This window comes from Magnolia sinica, chromosome 17 (genome assembly GCF_029962835.1).
Source record: "Magnolia sinica isolate HGM2019 chromosome 17, MsV1, whole genome shotgun sequence".
In the NCBI taxonomy this organism is placed as follows: Eukaryota; Viridiplantae; Streptophyta; class Magnoliopsida; order Magnoliales; family Magnoliaceae; genus Magnolia; species Magnolia sinica.
The window spans coordinates 30,246,134-30,262,999 of record NC_080589.1 but is presented as its reverse complement, the minus strand read 5'-3'; the positions used below and the strand labels follow the sequence as shown (position 1 = coordinate 30,262,999).

The following is a 16,866-nucleotide window of genomic DNA, read 5'->3' as shown; positions in this document are numbered from 1 at the left end:
TCCTACTTCACGATCAGGGGTCTATACTTGAGGGGTATCAGGCTTTCAAGCCTTCCTACTTCACGCCTCCCAAACCTCCAAAGTGCTCCAAAGGAGACTGTAGAGCCCTGTCTGAAGGTCATAGCCCCCTGAGATCAGGAGGAACATTCCAACGGGTGGTAGATGACACTTTAGTAGCAACCTGGAATTCCTTCCCTCATGGCGTGGAGATCAGAAACGAGAAGAATTCGGAGATCCAATTGTCAGTAGACCTCTCGCCTTTCTTTCTCAACATCCCTCGACACCAAGAGCCGTCAGCCCTCCCATGTGTTTTTGAAGAGGGGTGATGGTTGCTTGGAACAAGGATCTCTAGAGTGCAGAGGATAGTTATATAGGAGCTTTTTCGGTCTCGATTGTATTCAAGGACCTATCCTCTCAGTTCAAGTGGGTGTTCTCGAAGTGATAGTAAAGGAATTGACGATCTTAATTAGTATCTTCAACATCACTTCCTAACAAAAGATTTGGGCCATCTTCGATATTTTTTTAGGATTAGAAGTTGTCAAATCATAGGCATTAATTCATCTCAAAGGAAATATGTTTTAGATTTGCTCACAAAAACAAACCTTCTTGATATTAAACCAGTTGATACACCAATGGATCCAAATCATAGACTAGTTAGCAATCAAGAAGTGGTTGAAGACCCAGGAAGGAATAGAAGATTGGTCAAAAACTTATCAACCTAACAATCACTAGGCCAAATATATCATATGTTGTGAGTGTGAAGAGTCAGTTTATGAGTTCTCCCAGGGCCTATTTATTTCACCAGTTACCATGGTAATGTAAAGAAAATTATGATGATTACAAATTGCTTGTCTCTTGAGTCTTGACAACAACTGCATTTGTTGCAAATTCCCATGTTTGGTTTATCAGTAGTAAAATCATAACGATAACATATTTACACTACCTTAATGTCAAATTATCACTAAAATACACTATGTAGTTGTTTGAATTCAAGATTTTTACATAATTACATTAAAAAAAAAAAAAAAAAAAGTGCAATGATTACTAACCTCCTGAAAATAGCTACATTTAACCGACCATTCCTGTGTTTGGTTTGGCAATGGTAAAATCATAATGATGACATATTTCCTTACAGTACCAGGGAAATCGACAAACAAACGGACCCGTAGGGTGCCTCACATGGATGTAATAATTCCGATTCTGAGTATCTTAAAGGACCATAGAGCCAAGAAATTTATAAAAAAAGGAATAATCATCTTCAAATTGCAGGGTATTCTAATGCAAATTGACCAAGCTCCCCGACTAATAGATGGTCTACTACCAAGTACTGCATATTTGTGGAAGGAAATTTGGTCACGTGGAAGAGGAAAAAGCGGATTGTTGTAGCCTAATCAAGCACTGAAGCATAATATAGGACAATGGCTCATACCGCGTGTAAGCCATGTGGAATGTGAATCAAGAAATTGTTACAAAAAATGAGTTTTGCAATGAGCCCACCGATGCAGTTACTTTGGGATAATCAAGTAGTGTCCCATATTGCAAACAATACAGTTTATTGTGAGAACCAAGCATATTAAAGTCGAGTATTGCACATTTGTGGAAGGAAATTTGGGTGGTCTACTACCAAGTATTGCACATTTGTGGAAGGAAATTTGGTAATGTGGAAGAGGAAAAAGCAGAATGTTGTAGCCTAATCAAGCATTGCAGCATGATATAGGACAATGGCTCATACCGCTTATAAGCCATGTGGAATGTGGATCAAGAAATTGTTACAGAAAATGGGTTTTGCAATGAGCCCACCAATGCAGTTACTTTGGGATAATCAAGCAACCTCCCATATTGCAAACAATACAGCTTATCATGAGAACCAAGCATATTGAAGTCGAGTACTGCACATTTGAGGAAGGAAATTTGGTCCTGTGGAAGAGAAAAAAGCGGATTGTTGTAGCCTAATCAAGCATTGAAGCATAATATAGGACAATGGCTCATACCGCTTGTAAGTCGTGTGGATTGAGGATCAAGAAATTGTTGCAAAAAATGGGTTTTGCAACGAGCCCACCGATGCAATTACTTTGGGGTAATCAAGCAGCCTCCCATATTGCAAACAATACAGTTTATCATGAGAACCAAGCATATTGAAGCCGAGTGTCATTTCATATAAGAGAGTCTCTAGTGGTGAAATTTCTACATCGTATGTTCAATCTCAAGATCAACTTGCTGATGTGTTCACTAAAGCTCTTGGCCACAATCAATCTACACATGTATTCCAAGCTAGGCATCGATAACATCTATACTCTAACTTAAGGGGGAGTGTTAATGATTGTGGATGCAAGTCATACAACTATACAACTCACCTAAATGAATAAAATAAGGGGTCATACAGTGGTACGACCCACCAAATCTTGAGTTCAGTCCTTGTTTCTCCTACTTTAGTGAATTACATACACTTAATATTAGAATGTCATGTTGTGAAGGGTAGTTTGGGGATTTTTTCTTTTTAACTTAATATAAAGAGAGAGTGCGTGATGCGGACACAAGTGCATTCAAGGTGTACCAACGAAGAAAGCGCCAACCACAAGTGCCGTCCTTGTGGATAGGCGAATATTGAGGAGCTGAAGACCTTTCACATGTGATTGGACATATAAAAGACCCCACTTAGGGAAGACACATGTGAAGGAAGATTGGAGAAAGAAGACTGAGCGCCCAAACTTTCCCATACTTATGTTATTTGCGCGCTTTTTGACTTAGGGGTCTTTTAGTAATCTTATATCTTTATTTGTTTATCTTAGGGGTATTTTAGTAATTTTATGTCTTTATTTGCTTATTTAAGTGGGGTAAAGCCCTAAACACGAATTTCAACTATTGATGAATGAAAAGCAAACCCTTGGTTGCCTCCTTCCTCTCTTCTCTCTAATGGTGCTTCTTCTCTCCCCTTGATCTTCTTCTTCTAATTTCTTCTTGTGCCCCTCCAACTTCTTCAAGGTAATAATTTTCTTCCTTCTATTTTCCAGTTTTGGCTAATCCTTCTTCGATCAAAATCTTGAGAACCGATCTAAACCCTAAATCCCCAAATTCTCAAATCCCTAATCCGAGAAACTTCTTGGTTCTTCGGACTAGTGATCCTCATCGATCGATTGGGTGTGACCATGCAAGATCGGGAGGTCTCATCCCTCGCCGGATCCAACCCAAGTAGTAATTGAATTCCATAACCCATGGTTGTAGTGATGGCCCGCTCCATTGCATGTTTCCTTTATGATTTTCTCAGTTATGATGATTACTGTTAGAATTTTAGATCATTTATTCCTTTTATTTCCGCTGTTTAATTGTGTCCATGAGCATGCATCATAATTAGGGCTGTCCTGCGTCAAATTTGGTATCAAAGCCTAGGCTTGCATGGTTTTTGTCTAGATCGAGTTATCAAATTAGGGTTTTGATTTTTAGGTTTAACTTAGGAAAGTTCCAGGTTTAGAAAGTTTTCAATTTTAGAAACTTTCCAATTTTAGAAAGTTCCTAATCTGGAAAATTTTCAGATTTGAGTTGTTTCCTGTTTCAACTTAATTGTGTCAGTTCATAGTAGTTTTGCATTCATCGCATTCATCTTGAAAGTCATAACACCTAGTAGTCTAGTTAGGTAGAGTTTGGTTCAAGTCTTCATTGTATGCCCACGAGAAGAGGTAGAGGTTTCGGACTTCAACCTACCATGAATAACGAGCAGTTATCTGAGCAACTTGCTCAATTGATACAAAAGATAACCACCCTAGAAGCGGGTCAAAGGCGTGAGTTTGCCCGCCTTGAGAACCAAATTACCACTACCATGACTAAGGTGGAGCAACTAGAGGCGTCCCAAAAGGAAAACCCCGCTGTAGGGGAAGATGCGCACTCCCAAGTGGAAGGAATCATGGAAGAACGTGCTGCCACACGTGGTGGTAGTGAGGATAGAGATCGTGGTAACGGTCGTGGTGTGGTGCGAGAGGCACGAGCCACATGTGGTCATCAAGACCGCTATGATCTAGATGAGCGTGCAATGAAAAGTGTGAGAGTTGAGGCCCCGAGTTTTGATGGACGCTTGGATCCCAAGGCATTCCTTGACTGGGTTGCTGACATGGACCACTACTTTGAGTGGTATGGCATGTCAGAAAACCGTCAAATGCGGTTTGCTAAGATGAAGCTTGTAGGTCAAGCCAAGCTCTTCTGGACCAACACCGAGCGTAGGATAGAGAGAATTGGTAGAGCCCCTATCACACATTGGTATGAGATGAAAGAGAAGTTGAAGGAGAAGTACCTTCCTCTCTCATACCGTCAGAAGCTCCTTGACCAATGGCAATCCTTACGCCAAGGGTCAATGCCTGCCGCTGATTACATCGCTAAATTTGAAGAGTATGTGATGCGATGTGATATCCGAGAAGACCCTCTAGTAACGCTCTCACGTTTCAAGACGGGCCTTTGTGCGGATCTTCAGCACGAGCTTATTACTCGGCCCTTAACGGACTTAGATGAAGCATATCAAGTCATGCAGGAGTTAGAGCAATATCTGAAGGCTCCTGTCGTTCGTCGTTTTGAGTCCCGAGACTCCAGTGCTAGATCTAGTTCCCAAGGAACTAGACCTAATATTGGTAGTCAACCTAGGGCACAGGCGATCATTCCACCTAGGCCTAGGGAGGACAAGGGCAAAGGGGTTCTTGGTGCCGGTCCTAGTAACATGAGCCAAGTGAGGTGCTATGAGTGTGGCAACATTGGCCACATGTTTAATCAGTGTCCTACGAAGAGTCGTGGGAGAGCCTTAGTTATAGGCGAGCCCCACGAGGGTGGAGATGACCAGGGTGATTATGAAGTTGAAGAGTATCACCCTGAAGGAGGACTTACTGATAAAGAAGTGGATGGAGAAGCAACGCTTGCAGTAGTCAGGCGTGTGTTAGCTTAGTCTAGAAGTAGTGCTGACTGGCGTCGAAGCACTATCTTCTACACTATTGCCAAGTGTGGTGAAAAGAATTGTAAGGTGATAGTGGACAGTGGAAGTTGTCAGAATGTGATTTCCACTAGCACCTTAGATCGCTTAAAACTGAAATCCACACCTCATCCAGACCCGTATAAAGTTTCTTGGGTTGACAAGACATCCCTACCTGTCACCCAGCAATGTCTAGTCCCCATCGAGTTTGGGTCATACAAAGAGTCCCTGTGGTGTGATGTTTTACCTATGGATGTGGGACATGTTATCCTAGGTAGACCATGGCTATTCGATAATGATGTCACGATCTTTGGCCGTTCGAATGCGTGTACTTTTATGTATAATGGTAAAAAGATCAAACTTAATCCCATGCCACCTGAGAATACACTAGGGAAAAAGAAAGATGAGAAGGCAAGTGAGCCTAGAGAAATGGGGAAATCCAAACCTAAGTCTTTACATATAATCAGCGCAAGAGAGTTTGAAAAAGAGGCTAAGGAGGATTCTATGGTGTATGCCCTTGTAGCTAGAGAAATTACACCTGAGGTTCCATCAGAGTTGCCCTGTGAGGTAACCTCGGTCCTGAAGGAATACAGTGATGTATTTCCTGAAGACTTACCGAATGAGTTGCCACCTATGAGGGACATACAGCATGCCATTGATCTTGTCCCAGGGTCTACTCTACCGAACCTTCCTCACTACAGGATGAACCCTGCACCGCATGCAGAGTTGAAGAAGCAAGTTGATGAGCTTCTGCAAAAGGGTTTCATCCAAGAGAGTATGAGCCCGTGTGCCGTGCCTGCATTGTTGACGCCAAAGAAAGACGGCACGTGGCGCATGTGTGTGGACAGCCGTGCCATAAACAAAATTACTGTCAAGTATAGGTTCCCTATACCTAGACTTGATGATATGCTTGACATGATGGCCAGGTCCACTATATTCTCTAAGATAGACCTCAAGAGTGGATATCACCAAATTCGTATATGCCCAGGAGATGAGTGGAAGACGGCGTTTAAGACGAAAGATGGGCTGTATGAGTGGTTGGTCATGCCCTTCGGCTTGACTAACGCACCCAGTACTTTCACGCGGGTGATGACACAAACTTTGAGGCCGTTCATGGAAAAATTCCTAGTGGTGTACTTTGACGATATTCTTATTTATAGTACCACTAAGGAATAACACCTTGAACATTTAAAGAAGGTCTGTAGTGTCCTTAGGAAGGAAAAGTTGTACGCTAATCTTAAGAAATGTGCATTCATGTCTAACCAAGTTGTGTTCTTAGGATTTATAGTGTCATCTGAAGGAATGCGCGCAGACCCTGAAAAAGTCAGGGCCATAGTTGAGTGGCCAGAACCAAGGAACATTCATGAGGTGCGAAGTTTTCACGGCCTAGCAACTTTTTATCATCGGTTCATTAGGGGTTTTAGCACGATCATGGCTCCCATTACCGAGTGCATGAAAAAGGGAGAGTTCGTGTGGTCTAAAGCCGCCGTCAAGGCTTTTAAAGAAATCAAGGGCAAGATGGTGGAAGCTCCTGTCATGCGTCTACCTGACTTTTCTATAGTCTTTGTAGTAGCGTGCGATGCGTCTGGTGTCGGTATAGGTGGAGTGTTGAGTCAAGAAGGACACCCAGTGGCCTATTTCAGTGAGAAACTGAATGAGGCAAAACAAAAATACTCGACTTACGACAAAGAATTTTATGCGGTAGTGCAATCCCTAAGACATTGGCGACACTACTTTCTACCGCAAGAATTCGTTTTGTTTTCTGACCATGAGGCTTTGAGATATTTGCATTCTCAGAAGAAACTCAACCCAAGGCATGCCAAGTGGGTAGCGTTTCTTCAGGAATATTCGTTTGTTTTGAAACACAAGGCCAGGGTTGAAAACAAACCAGCGGATGCCCTTAGTAGGAGAGTGGCGTTGCTCAACTCCTTGAGTGTAGAGGTAGTCGGATTTGAGCAACTGAAAAATGAATACCCCATATGTCCTGATTTTGGGGTACTTACGCGTCGCTCTCTAGTGACCAGCATATTATGGGTGAATATGTTCTTAAAGATGGCTTTCTTTTCAAGGGAGACAGACTTTGTATTCCCCGTATGTCCCTTCGTGAATTCCTCATCTGGGAGCTTCATTCAGGAGGGATAGCTGGCCATTTTGGTCGTGATAAGACCATTGCCCTCGTGGAAGATCGTTTTTATTGGCCAAGCCTCAAGCGAGACGTAGCCAAAGTTTTAGGGCAGTGTCGAACATGTCAGCTGGCAAAGCAAAGAAAGCAAAATACCGGGCTGTACACGCCATTGCCAGTGCCACATGCTCCGTGGCAGGACATTAGTATGGACTTCATGCTCGGGCTTCCAAAGACTATAAAAAAGCACGATTCCGTTTTTGTCGTTGTGGACCGTTTTTCTAAAATGGCGCATTTCCTCCCATGTTCGAAGACGTCAGATGCGTCTCATGTTGCTCGTCTTTTTTTTGATGGTGTGGTGCGTCTCCATGGGTTACCTAAAACCATAGTGTCTGATCGTGATATTCGATTTACTAGCTATTTTTGGAAGACATGTGGCACATTATAGGAACTCGTTTGCAATTTTCTACTGCTTACCACCCACAAACAGATGGTCAAACTGAAGTGGTAAATCGTAGCCTTGGAAATCTTCTACGTTGTCTAGTGGGTGAACATGTTAACACTTGGGACCTAATTTTACCAACTGCTGAACTTGCTTATAATGGGTCAGTTAATAGATCTACAGGGTTGAGTCCTTTTGAAATTGTAAGTAGTTATAAACCTAGAATGCCCATAGATCTCTTACCTATGTCTGTTACCCAAAGGTCTTCTGAGTCAGCCGATGCATTCGCACGCCATATTCATGATTTGCATACACATATTAGACAGCGGTTAAATAAGAGCAATGATGATTATAAAGTTTCAGCTGATTCTCACGTAAAGTGCAAGAATTTCAAGAAGGAGACTATATAATGGTGCGAATAAGGCCAGAGCGATTCTCTCAAGGATCTGCAAAGAAATTACAAGCGCGTAGTGCTGGACCATTCAAGATATTACAAAAGGTTGGGTCCAACGCGTATCGGGTTGACCTTCCACCTGAAATGAGCATTAATCCAACTTTTAATGTGGAAGATCTAGTCCGTGCCCATACTCCCATTGTTGATACATCGTCCCTTTCATGGCCTTTTTCTGAGTTTGCTACCCAACCCCTTCCACCACCTCCTCCACCCATTACCCATAAAGAAGCAATTGAGGAAATCTTGGATGACGAGATAGTATCCACGAGAGATGGGGATTTCCAAAGGTATCTTGTCAGGTGGAAAAACAAACCATCGTCTGAATCTACGTGGCTGTCGGGCGACGCATTGCAAGGTATTGATCCAGATCTACTCGAGCGCTACAAAAGTTTCAACTCGTCGGAGTCGAGTTTTTCTCACCCGAGGGGAATTGATGCGGACACAAGTGCATTCAAGGTGTACCAACGAAGAAAGCGCCAACCACAAGTGCCGTCCTTGTGGATAGGCGAATATTGAGGAGCTGAAGACCTTTCACATGTGATTGGACATATAGAAGACCCCACTTAGGGAAGACACATGTGAAGGAAGATTGGAAAAAGAAGACTGAGCGCCCAAACTTTCCCATACTTATGTTATTTGCGCGTTTTTTGACTTAGTTAGGGGTCTTTTAGTAATCTTATATCTTTATTTGCTTATCTTAGGGGTATTTTAGTAATTTTATGTCTTTATTTGCTTATTTAAGTGGGGTAAAGCCCTAAACACGAATTTCAACTATTGATGAATGAAAAGCAAACCCTTGGTTGCCTCCTTCCTCTCTTCTCTCTAATGGTGCTTCTTCTCTCCCCTTGATCTTCTTCTTCTAATTTCTTCTTGTGCCCCTCCAACTTCTTCAAGGTAATAATTTTCTTCCTTCTATTTTCCAATTTTGGCTAATCCTTCTTCGATCAAAATCTTGAGAACCGATCTAAACCCTAAATCCCCAAATTCTCAAATCCCTAATCCGAGAAACTTCTTGGTTCTTCGGACTAGTGATCCTCATCGATCGATTGGATGTGACCATACAAGATCGGGAGGTCTCATCCCTCGCCGGATCCAACCCAAGTAGTAATTGAATTCCATAACCCATGGTTGTAGTGATGGCCCGCTCCATTGCATGTTTCCTTTATGATTTTCTCAGTTATGATGATTACTGTTAGAATTTTAGATCATTTATTGCTTTTATTTCCGTTGTTTAATTGTGTCCATGAGCATGCATCATAATTAGGGCTGTCCTGCGTCAGTGCGGGCATGTAAGTCTATTCCCTCTCCTCCATACTCTTTCTACATCTCTTTTTATTTCTCCTTTCTATTTCTTTTCGCTTCTACATAATTGATGCAGAACATGAAATTAAATATGGAATGCAAGAGATCAAGCATGAGATTATACCAATTTTAAATAATCACAAAATTCCACATCCTAGATATTATCAAACATTAAAAAAGGAGAATTTATGGGGGTCCAGGCCTACAAAACTTTAGGGCTGGATCAAATAAAATTATAAGTCAAACAAGCCTAAAGGAGTGTAAGAACCATCCATTCTTGCAAAGGATTATTCCCAACTCAAGAAATTCACTAAGTTTCAATTTGGGGGGAAATCTAGTGTTTGAAAATTGGGGATAATTGGGATTTGGGACTTTTTAGGGTTAGGGATTTGGATTAAGGAGTTTTTAAAGTCAAAAGAGAAGGGAAGAGACCACCTGGGAAAGTTGCGCACGCTGGACAACCAAGGGGCCTGAACGTACGTGCGTGATGGATCGTCCGCACGTGCATGGGGCCCACAAAATCGAGAAACGCCTCCTAGGCTGGGATCGGCCAGAGATGGACAGGTTCCATACCAAGTTTTGCGTCGATCCGATGTACGGTTTGTGCGCAGTACTCTGCCGAAGTTTCAGCCCCTTAGATGGGCCAAAATCTGAAATCTGCTTGTGCACTGCTGTAGGAGAAAACTTGGATGCAAAAAGAGATGAATCTGATGATGGGAGGGGTGTTGAGGGTGATGGAATTGGTGCATAAGAGGATGGAGATGGTTTGGATCGGATGTGGCTTCGCACCACGGTAGTTAGCCCTTCGAGAAAGGGAAAGCTTCGCACCCAATTCGATTCTTCAACCCAAAGAAAGAGAGAAGAAGAAAACGCATGAATTTTTATTCATAAACATCATTGCAATACCTACATGGGATAGCTATATTTATAAGAAAACCCTAAACCTAAAGAAAAAGGACAAAAGTACCCTTGCACCATGTCCGCGCACTAATACCAAAGCTTAAAGCAAATAAATACTACTCTAAGCAATCAAACCCGCTCAGGAAGTTTCTAATAACAAAAGTAATCAAAACTCAAAATCCTAGATCATTTAAAATAGTGGGCAACGATCATGAGATCCGATGGTAGAATCTATGTGATGATCGGGTCCACTCCAAAGCTCCATAATGCAGCCTCCTAATTATGAGGCCCTCCTAAGATGTCGTCATCGATCCAAATCAAAAGTGGGGCCCGCCTCCCCCTCGAATATGTGCGTAGAGGGGGTGTGTGCATGATGTCCCCATCAATAATTCTAGAGTATCTAACCTAGTAGTAGAGACTTCAATTTCTAGTGTTGTAGAACATCTAGGGTGACAAATCACTGGGGTGAAATTTGATGGTGAGAATTATCTTGAGTGTTTTAAGTCGACAAGGATGTTTATTCATTGGAGAAGTAAATTAGGATATTTAAATGGCAAATATGTGGAAACAAGTGCAATTGATCTTACTCATGCAAATTGGGAGGTAGATAAAATGATAATCATGTCCTTGTCGCTTCATTCTATGAATCCTGAAATCAATAGAACTTTCATGTATCATGAGACTAAAAAGGAAGAACCTATTGCAGCCTCCTATTCTCAAAAGATAATATTGTGAGGGTGTTTCAACTTAACAGATACCTCAATTTCATAAAGTTGAGATAAAAGAACAACAAATACTTGATTTGTTAATGGGGTCTAAATCCAGATTATGAGACCATTCATACTCAAATTCTTAGTCGAGAACCTCTTCCATCCTTAAGAAAAAATTTCTTGTTGCTGCAATGTGAAGAGAGCCAACAAACAGTTATGTTAGTTGCTAATGATATCCCTAAACAATCTGCTTTGGCAGGATTTCACTTTCGTGGGGGGAGAGGTGATTAGGTCTCATGCCATCTGGATCATGGTGGTCAATCTGGTGGATTTGGTGGGCACAGTGATCAAGTGGGACATTCTAGTGTTCACAGTGATGTTGGATGTGGACGTGTATTTTTGAAAAGGGTAAGTTGTATTGTGCACATTTTTTTATGGACACGATGTACAAGGTAGATGTTGGAATCTAGAGGAACAACTCAACCATACAAAGGAGATACTGGAATCTAGTTGGAGGAACAACCAACCACTCCTTTAATCAAGGCGTTGGTCCTAAGAGAACGGCCTCTATCTTTTTCTCATTTAAACTATCTGGTCAATTATTGTTGAAGGGGATTTCATCAATTTTCCCCTAGGCAAGAATGGTCGTGACAAACTGTGGAAGCTTTCTTTCGTGTTTGACAAGATATGTATATATGGGCAGCAATGGTCCTAGTTGGGGTCGGCCCTTGTCCCCTAAGCCTTGGTCTGGCCCTGACCTTAGCCTAGGACCTACACAATTGCCCTAGGGCCAGCCCTCTAAGGAAAGGATTTAAATGATAAAAGGTCTGAAATAGTCCAATCAAAGAAGTTTTCTAGTTAACCTTCATCTACAGCGAGTCCCATCATATAAACAATTTGGACCGTTGAAACATGACTCAAATCCAACAAGTGCATTTAAATTACACATGTATGGTGAATGGGAAACAAGAGATGACATAGTTTTGCAAACAAATAGTTTTGATTGAGAAGACAAAAGAGGCATAAACACACAGCTAGATTTATCGAGAAGTGCTTTAGAATCTAAAGGATTTAAAATTAGTCAGACTAAAAGAAGGAGTGCAATTTTAATAACAAATCAGTGGGAAATGAGGAATTAGTGAAGGGTTTTATTTTCTTTTTAAGAATTTACGAATTTATTAGAAATCCCAAGAAATACAAGAAAGATCACAATCACCGGGAATGATTCAAACCAAAGCCCATTCCATTACATCCACCTTAGCCCGTCTAAAGACCTCTGATGCATCTCCGCATGACCACCCCCCCCCCCCCCTAAAAATAATAAATAAATAAATAACATGCACAATGGAAATCCACAGTTGACTTCAACATCACTCACGTCACCCCCAAAGATTCCGAAGAATCTTTCCCTCACCTCCCTCACGAAGGTGCAATGGATGAAAAGATGATCAACTATTTCTTCACTCCTCATGTAAAGCACTCAAATACTCATAATCATCGAATCCCTCCTTCGAAGATTATTGATCATGAGAACCTTGTTCCAGCCCACCAATCAAGCCAAAGTCAAGACCTTGGGCAGGGCCCATATGACCAGAGAGAGAGAGAGAGAGTGTGTGTGTGTGTGTGTGTGTGTGTGTGTGTCGCTATTGCATGAGAGGACCTGGTAAGCATGCCATAAAAGGAACAAACCAAAGGTAGCCCAAATTTGTCCCTAGGCCAAATCAAGGAATCCAGCTCTAAAATTGGGAGGGGTAACCGAAAACCGCCCAAACTAGCTAACAAACTCATTGATCTCTTCCTCCTCCAGATTCCTTCAACAAAATAAGGTCCATACCAAACTAGCCCCAGATTTTGAGAAGCATTGAGCAATAATCATATCCTCATTCAAAGATAGGGATGCCAACCATGAGAAGTCTTCACAAAGTCATCTGTTACCCAACCATTCATCCTTCCAGAATCTAAACCTCCTCTAGCACTGCAAACCCAATCCCCTCCTTAAACCACCTCACTACACTAGATATTGCTTTCCATATCCATGAGGCCCTATATGTAGAGAACTCCTTGGTCCACCAATCCCCATATCTTTTGTTCTGTACTTCTTCACTACCACTTCCTTTCGAATGCAACCCTCCTCCGCATTAAACCTCCAATGCTATTTACCAAGGAGCACAAGGTTCATAGCTTCCAACTTTCTTATTCACACAACCCTCCTCCAGCCTTACACCCTCAACCTCCTCCATAGGAATCCATATTCCTAACATTCACATTTCTAAATATTAACCTTTAAACCTAACACCACCTCGACACAACAAATAATCTTCCGAAGTTTGTCTGCGTCCGCCATCTTCGCTTCACAAAATAGCATTGTGTAATCTGCAGACTGGAGATGGAAGACGTAAAAATCACTCTCATCCACCTTAAAGCCACTTGTAAGACCCGTTGATACCCCTTTTTTTTCCATCATTTTACTTAAGGCTTCAATCACAACCACAAACAAAATTAGTGATAGAGGATCCCCCTACCTAAGCCCTCTCAACAACTTGAAAAATCCTTTAGGAGAACCATTTACAAGGATTGAAAACTTGGTCGATCTCATGCAAACCTGAACCAGTCTCCTCCATTTCTCGCCACCCCCAACCCTGCCCAACATGTAGTCTAAGAAATCCAAATCCGCATAAGCATAAACCTTCTCTAAATCAAGCTTGCGTACTGCCTCTTCTACCACATGATGAGAATTGATGCACTCATGGGTGATTAGTGTACCATCCACAATTTGTCTCCCTTCGACGAAAGCACCTTGAACCTTGGACACAATGCACCTGAGAATTGACATTGTTCTTGTAGCCAACACCTTTGCAAGGATTTTATATGGAGCTCCATCAACCTAATCAATGTAAAATCCCACAGGCACTCTACACCCTCTTTCTTTGGAATTAGCGCAATGAATGAAGCGCCCATTTAAACCGGAAGCTTCGGAAGAATTCAAAAATGAATGCCACCACATCTTTAACCAACTCACAAAATACCTAGAAAAATGCCAAGGAAAAGCCATCCATCTTTGGCACTCTATCCCTCCCTAAAGCATCCACTATCGATTTAACCTCATTCTCTGAAACCAACTTCTCGAGAGAGTCCACCTCCAATGTAGACATCGTTGGAAAGGAAAGATTATCTAACCTTGCAAGTTAAGATTGTGGACTAAGAAGTTGCCCGAATTGACCCCTTTCGATATTTTGGATCAATAACTCATCGGACTAGAGATATTGAGAAGGATTTTGCCCATTGAATTCAAGCTGGGTGGAAGAAATGGAGATGTGCCTCTAGAGTTTTATGTAATTGTCATGTACTAATCACACTAAAGGGAAAATTTGATAAGATGCCTATAAGACCAGCCATGCTTTGTGGGACAGAATATTGGCCAATTAAGGAACAATAAGTCCATACAATGAGTGTAGCTAAAATGAGGATGTGGAGATGGATTAGTGCAAAGACAGGGAAGGATATAATTAGAAATGAATACATTTGAGGGAACTTAGAAGTAGCACCAATATGTAATAAGATGAGGGAAAGTAGAGTTAGATGGTTTGTTCATATGCAACAAAGACCAACAATTGTGTTAGTTAAGAGGAGTGAGTTGGTGAAGTTGAAGCCTCTAAAAGGACCAAGGGAAGGCCCAAATGCATGTGCGTAGAGGTAGTAAAAAAGGACTTGAGGACCTCTGGTGTAACTGAAGTTATGGGAATGGCGGAAAGGATTCATGTAGCCAATCCCAATTAGTTGGGATAAGGCTTAGAAATGACATTCGGTCAATGGGAACCACTCAAAAGTGTCTTTAAAACATCCATTCTTTTTTATAATGGTGGACCACTTGATGATTGTATTGGGCCAACAGACTGGCCGCGCCATTCATCATTGCCCTATGCCCAGCCCTCTAGCCAAGTTTTAGGGCCCAATCCCTGGCCCTACAGGGTTGGGCTGACCGGCCCATTGCCACCCTTGGTCATATAGGGCCTGTGCTGAATATAATTCTTTATTGGAACCTTGGCTCCCTTCTTTTGGTGTAAATTTTCTTTTCTTTAAATGAAACAGTTACCCTTCAAAAATAAGAACTTAGGTGCAAGCAAGTTGGCAAAGTGGACAAAGCAGCAGTTCCTTGCATGAACAATCATGTTGTCAACAATGACATCATCAAAAAGGGTTACTTTCAACATTGTCAGAACACCACCACCCACCAACCCACCAAACAATCGAAGTGCACTGAAAAAATGATTCATACATTTGCCGAAGCAAGACAATATAATCCTTTTAAAGACTAGAGAAGTCAGCCTAAAAGGAAAGAGCATACCATACCAGAGAACTTGTCATTCTGTGCAACAACAATTGGTGAACCCTCCAGCTGTCATCAGAAGTCAGCAGGCCAATTTCACACACAAGATTAACAATAAGAATAACGAGAAGAAACTGAAAAGGAACCATAATTCCTAAGCGTGCATCCTGCATCTCACAAACTCGTATGCAAATGAACTAGCGATTAAAAAGACAAATAAATTGGTGAGCCTGGGTATGGATGTACTGCAAACCTGGAGAGGATTGGATTTTCCATTCTGCTATGAATTTGGACCCTCGTGGAAAACCAAAACAACATCACCCAGGATCCGGCTGTTCCGTCCCAACTAAAACTGGATGTGGTTTAGTTCGCAAGCACCCAATATTAGTGTGGACAGAAAAGAGCATCATGCCCACACCCATGTATCGACGGGCATCCTATCATAGCCTAGAGAGAGAGAGATAGAGAGAGAGAGAGAGAGAGAGAGAGAGAGAGAGAGAGAGACCTTGCAAGACAACAGGCGAATGCAGCAGCCATCGGGCTCTTCATCCACTCTAACAAGAAGGACCGGACAAACTTCAAAAGAGAAGAACTTTAACCTGTATACATAGCATCGGAACGTATTCTCGTTTACACGCTCAATGCGCTCCGCATCCAACACCGAGTACTGGCTAGCCGGCAAGCTCATATATTCAACTTGCCACAAAATTTAAAAAGAACAAAAAAAAAAAAAAATCAAAAGTCGAACTGGGGAATATGTTAATGAAGGAAATGACAAGGAGAGAGCAAGAAAAAGAAGAAGAAGATCGATGTAATGGTACCAAGAGGGCGCTGGAGTTGCTGAACAGAGGTAGTTTCGGAGCGTTTAGCAACGAATCGAGCTTTCAAGTCAGCGGAGATGCGGAAGGAGGTACTTTTCGGGGCTGCATTGCAGCTGTTTGAATGAATGCCGGCGTAATAACTGCTGTTGCAACAGCTTCTTCGAGGCTGCCTTCGAGAATAAGCGAGAGGAATGGAAGCGGCAGCACACACCGAATAGTATGAGTTGAGTGCCATTGATATTACCATGTATAAGAACGAAAGATGAGAAAAAGAAAAAGACGAGCTCCAACTCAAAGAACAGAAGAGGGGGAGATTTCTCCTTTCCAACGGAGGGAGACGTCTTCTGGTGATGGAATCATGCTTCCCGGAGAAGTGTCTCCTCCTGCTGCTGCTCTCTCGAGTGACCTTGTGTGTGGCTGTTATTTAATGGATGGGGACTTATTTGATACTCCCGATGCGTTCGACTCTTGATACGCACGCATATGGAAATAGTGTAACTTAGGCCATGCAAGGTGAAAGTCACGTTGAGCGGACTATTGGGAGACAGACTGTCCTCTCCAGGCCCTTGGGCAATTTGGATTTGAAATCTAAGATTTTAAAATAGGATCATGTTTGGCGCACCCTAAAATCCTATATCTGAGTTCCAACCAAAGTTCAAATCCACCGTAAGGCTGCTTTTTTAGAACCTACAAATAACCTATGTTATAAAATCCAAGTTTTTTAATCTCCACCAAGGATCACAACTACCTTCTCCTCCTCTCCTTATATGGCATTTGGCATACTTAAAAATTCTAGATTTTGGGGCAATTGGGAATTGAAATCCTGGATTTAAAAACAAGATC

General features: G+C 42.0%; 1 protein-coding gene across 8 annotated transcripts in view; it reads right to left on the bottom strand.

The window, feature by feature from the left end:
- LOC131230201 (uncharacterized) overlaps window positions 1-16,441 on the bottom strand; it is an 88,125-nt gene extending 71,684 nt beyond the window's left edge. For all 8 annotated transcript variants that reach the window (XR_009163900.1, XR_009163901.1, XM_058226008.1 and 5 more), the window contains exons 1-3: window positions 16,024-16,441; window positions 15,708-15,898; window positions 15,226-15,271 (exon numbers count right to left, since the gene is read on the bottom strand). Coding sequence is in view for 6 of the 8 variants with exons in the window: in XM_058226008.1 (XP_058081991.1) it covers window positions 15,226-15,271; window positions 15,708-15,898; window positions 16,024-16,270 (484 nt within the window). In the remaining 2 variants the exon portion in view is untranslated. The remainder of the gene's footprint in view (window positions 1-15,225; window positions 15,272-15,707; window positions 15,899-16,023) is intronic.
- Between the last annotated feature and the right edge of the window lie 425 nt (window positions 16,442-16,866).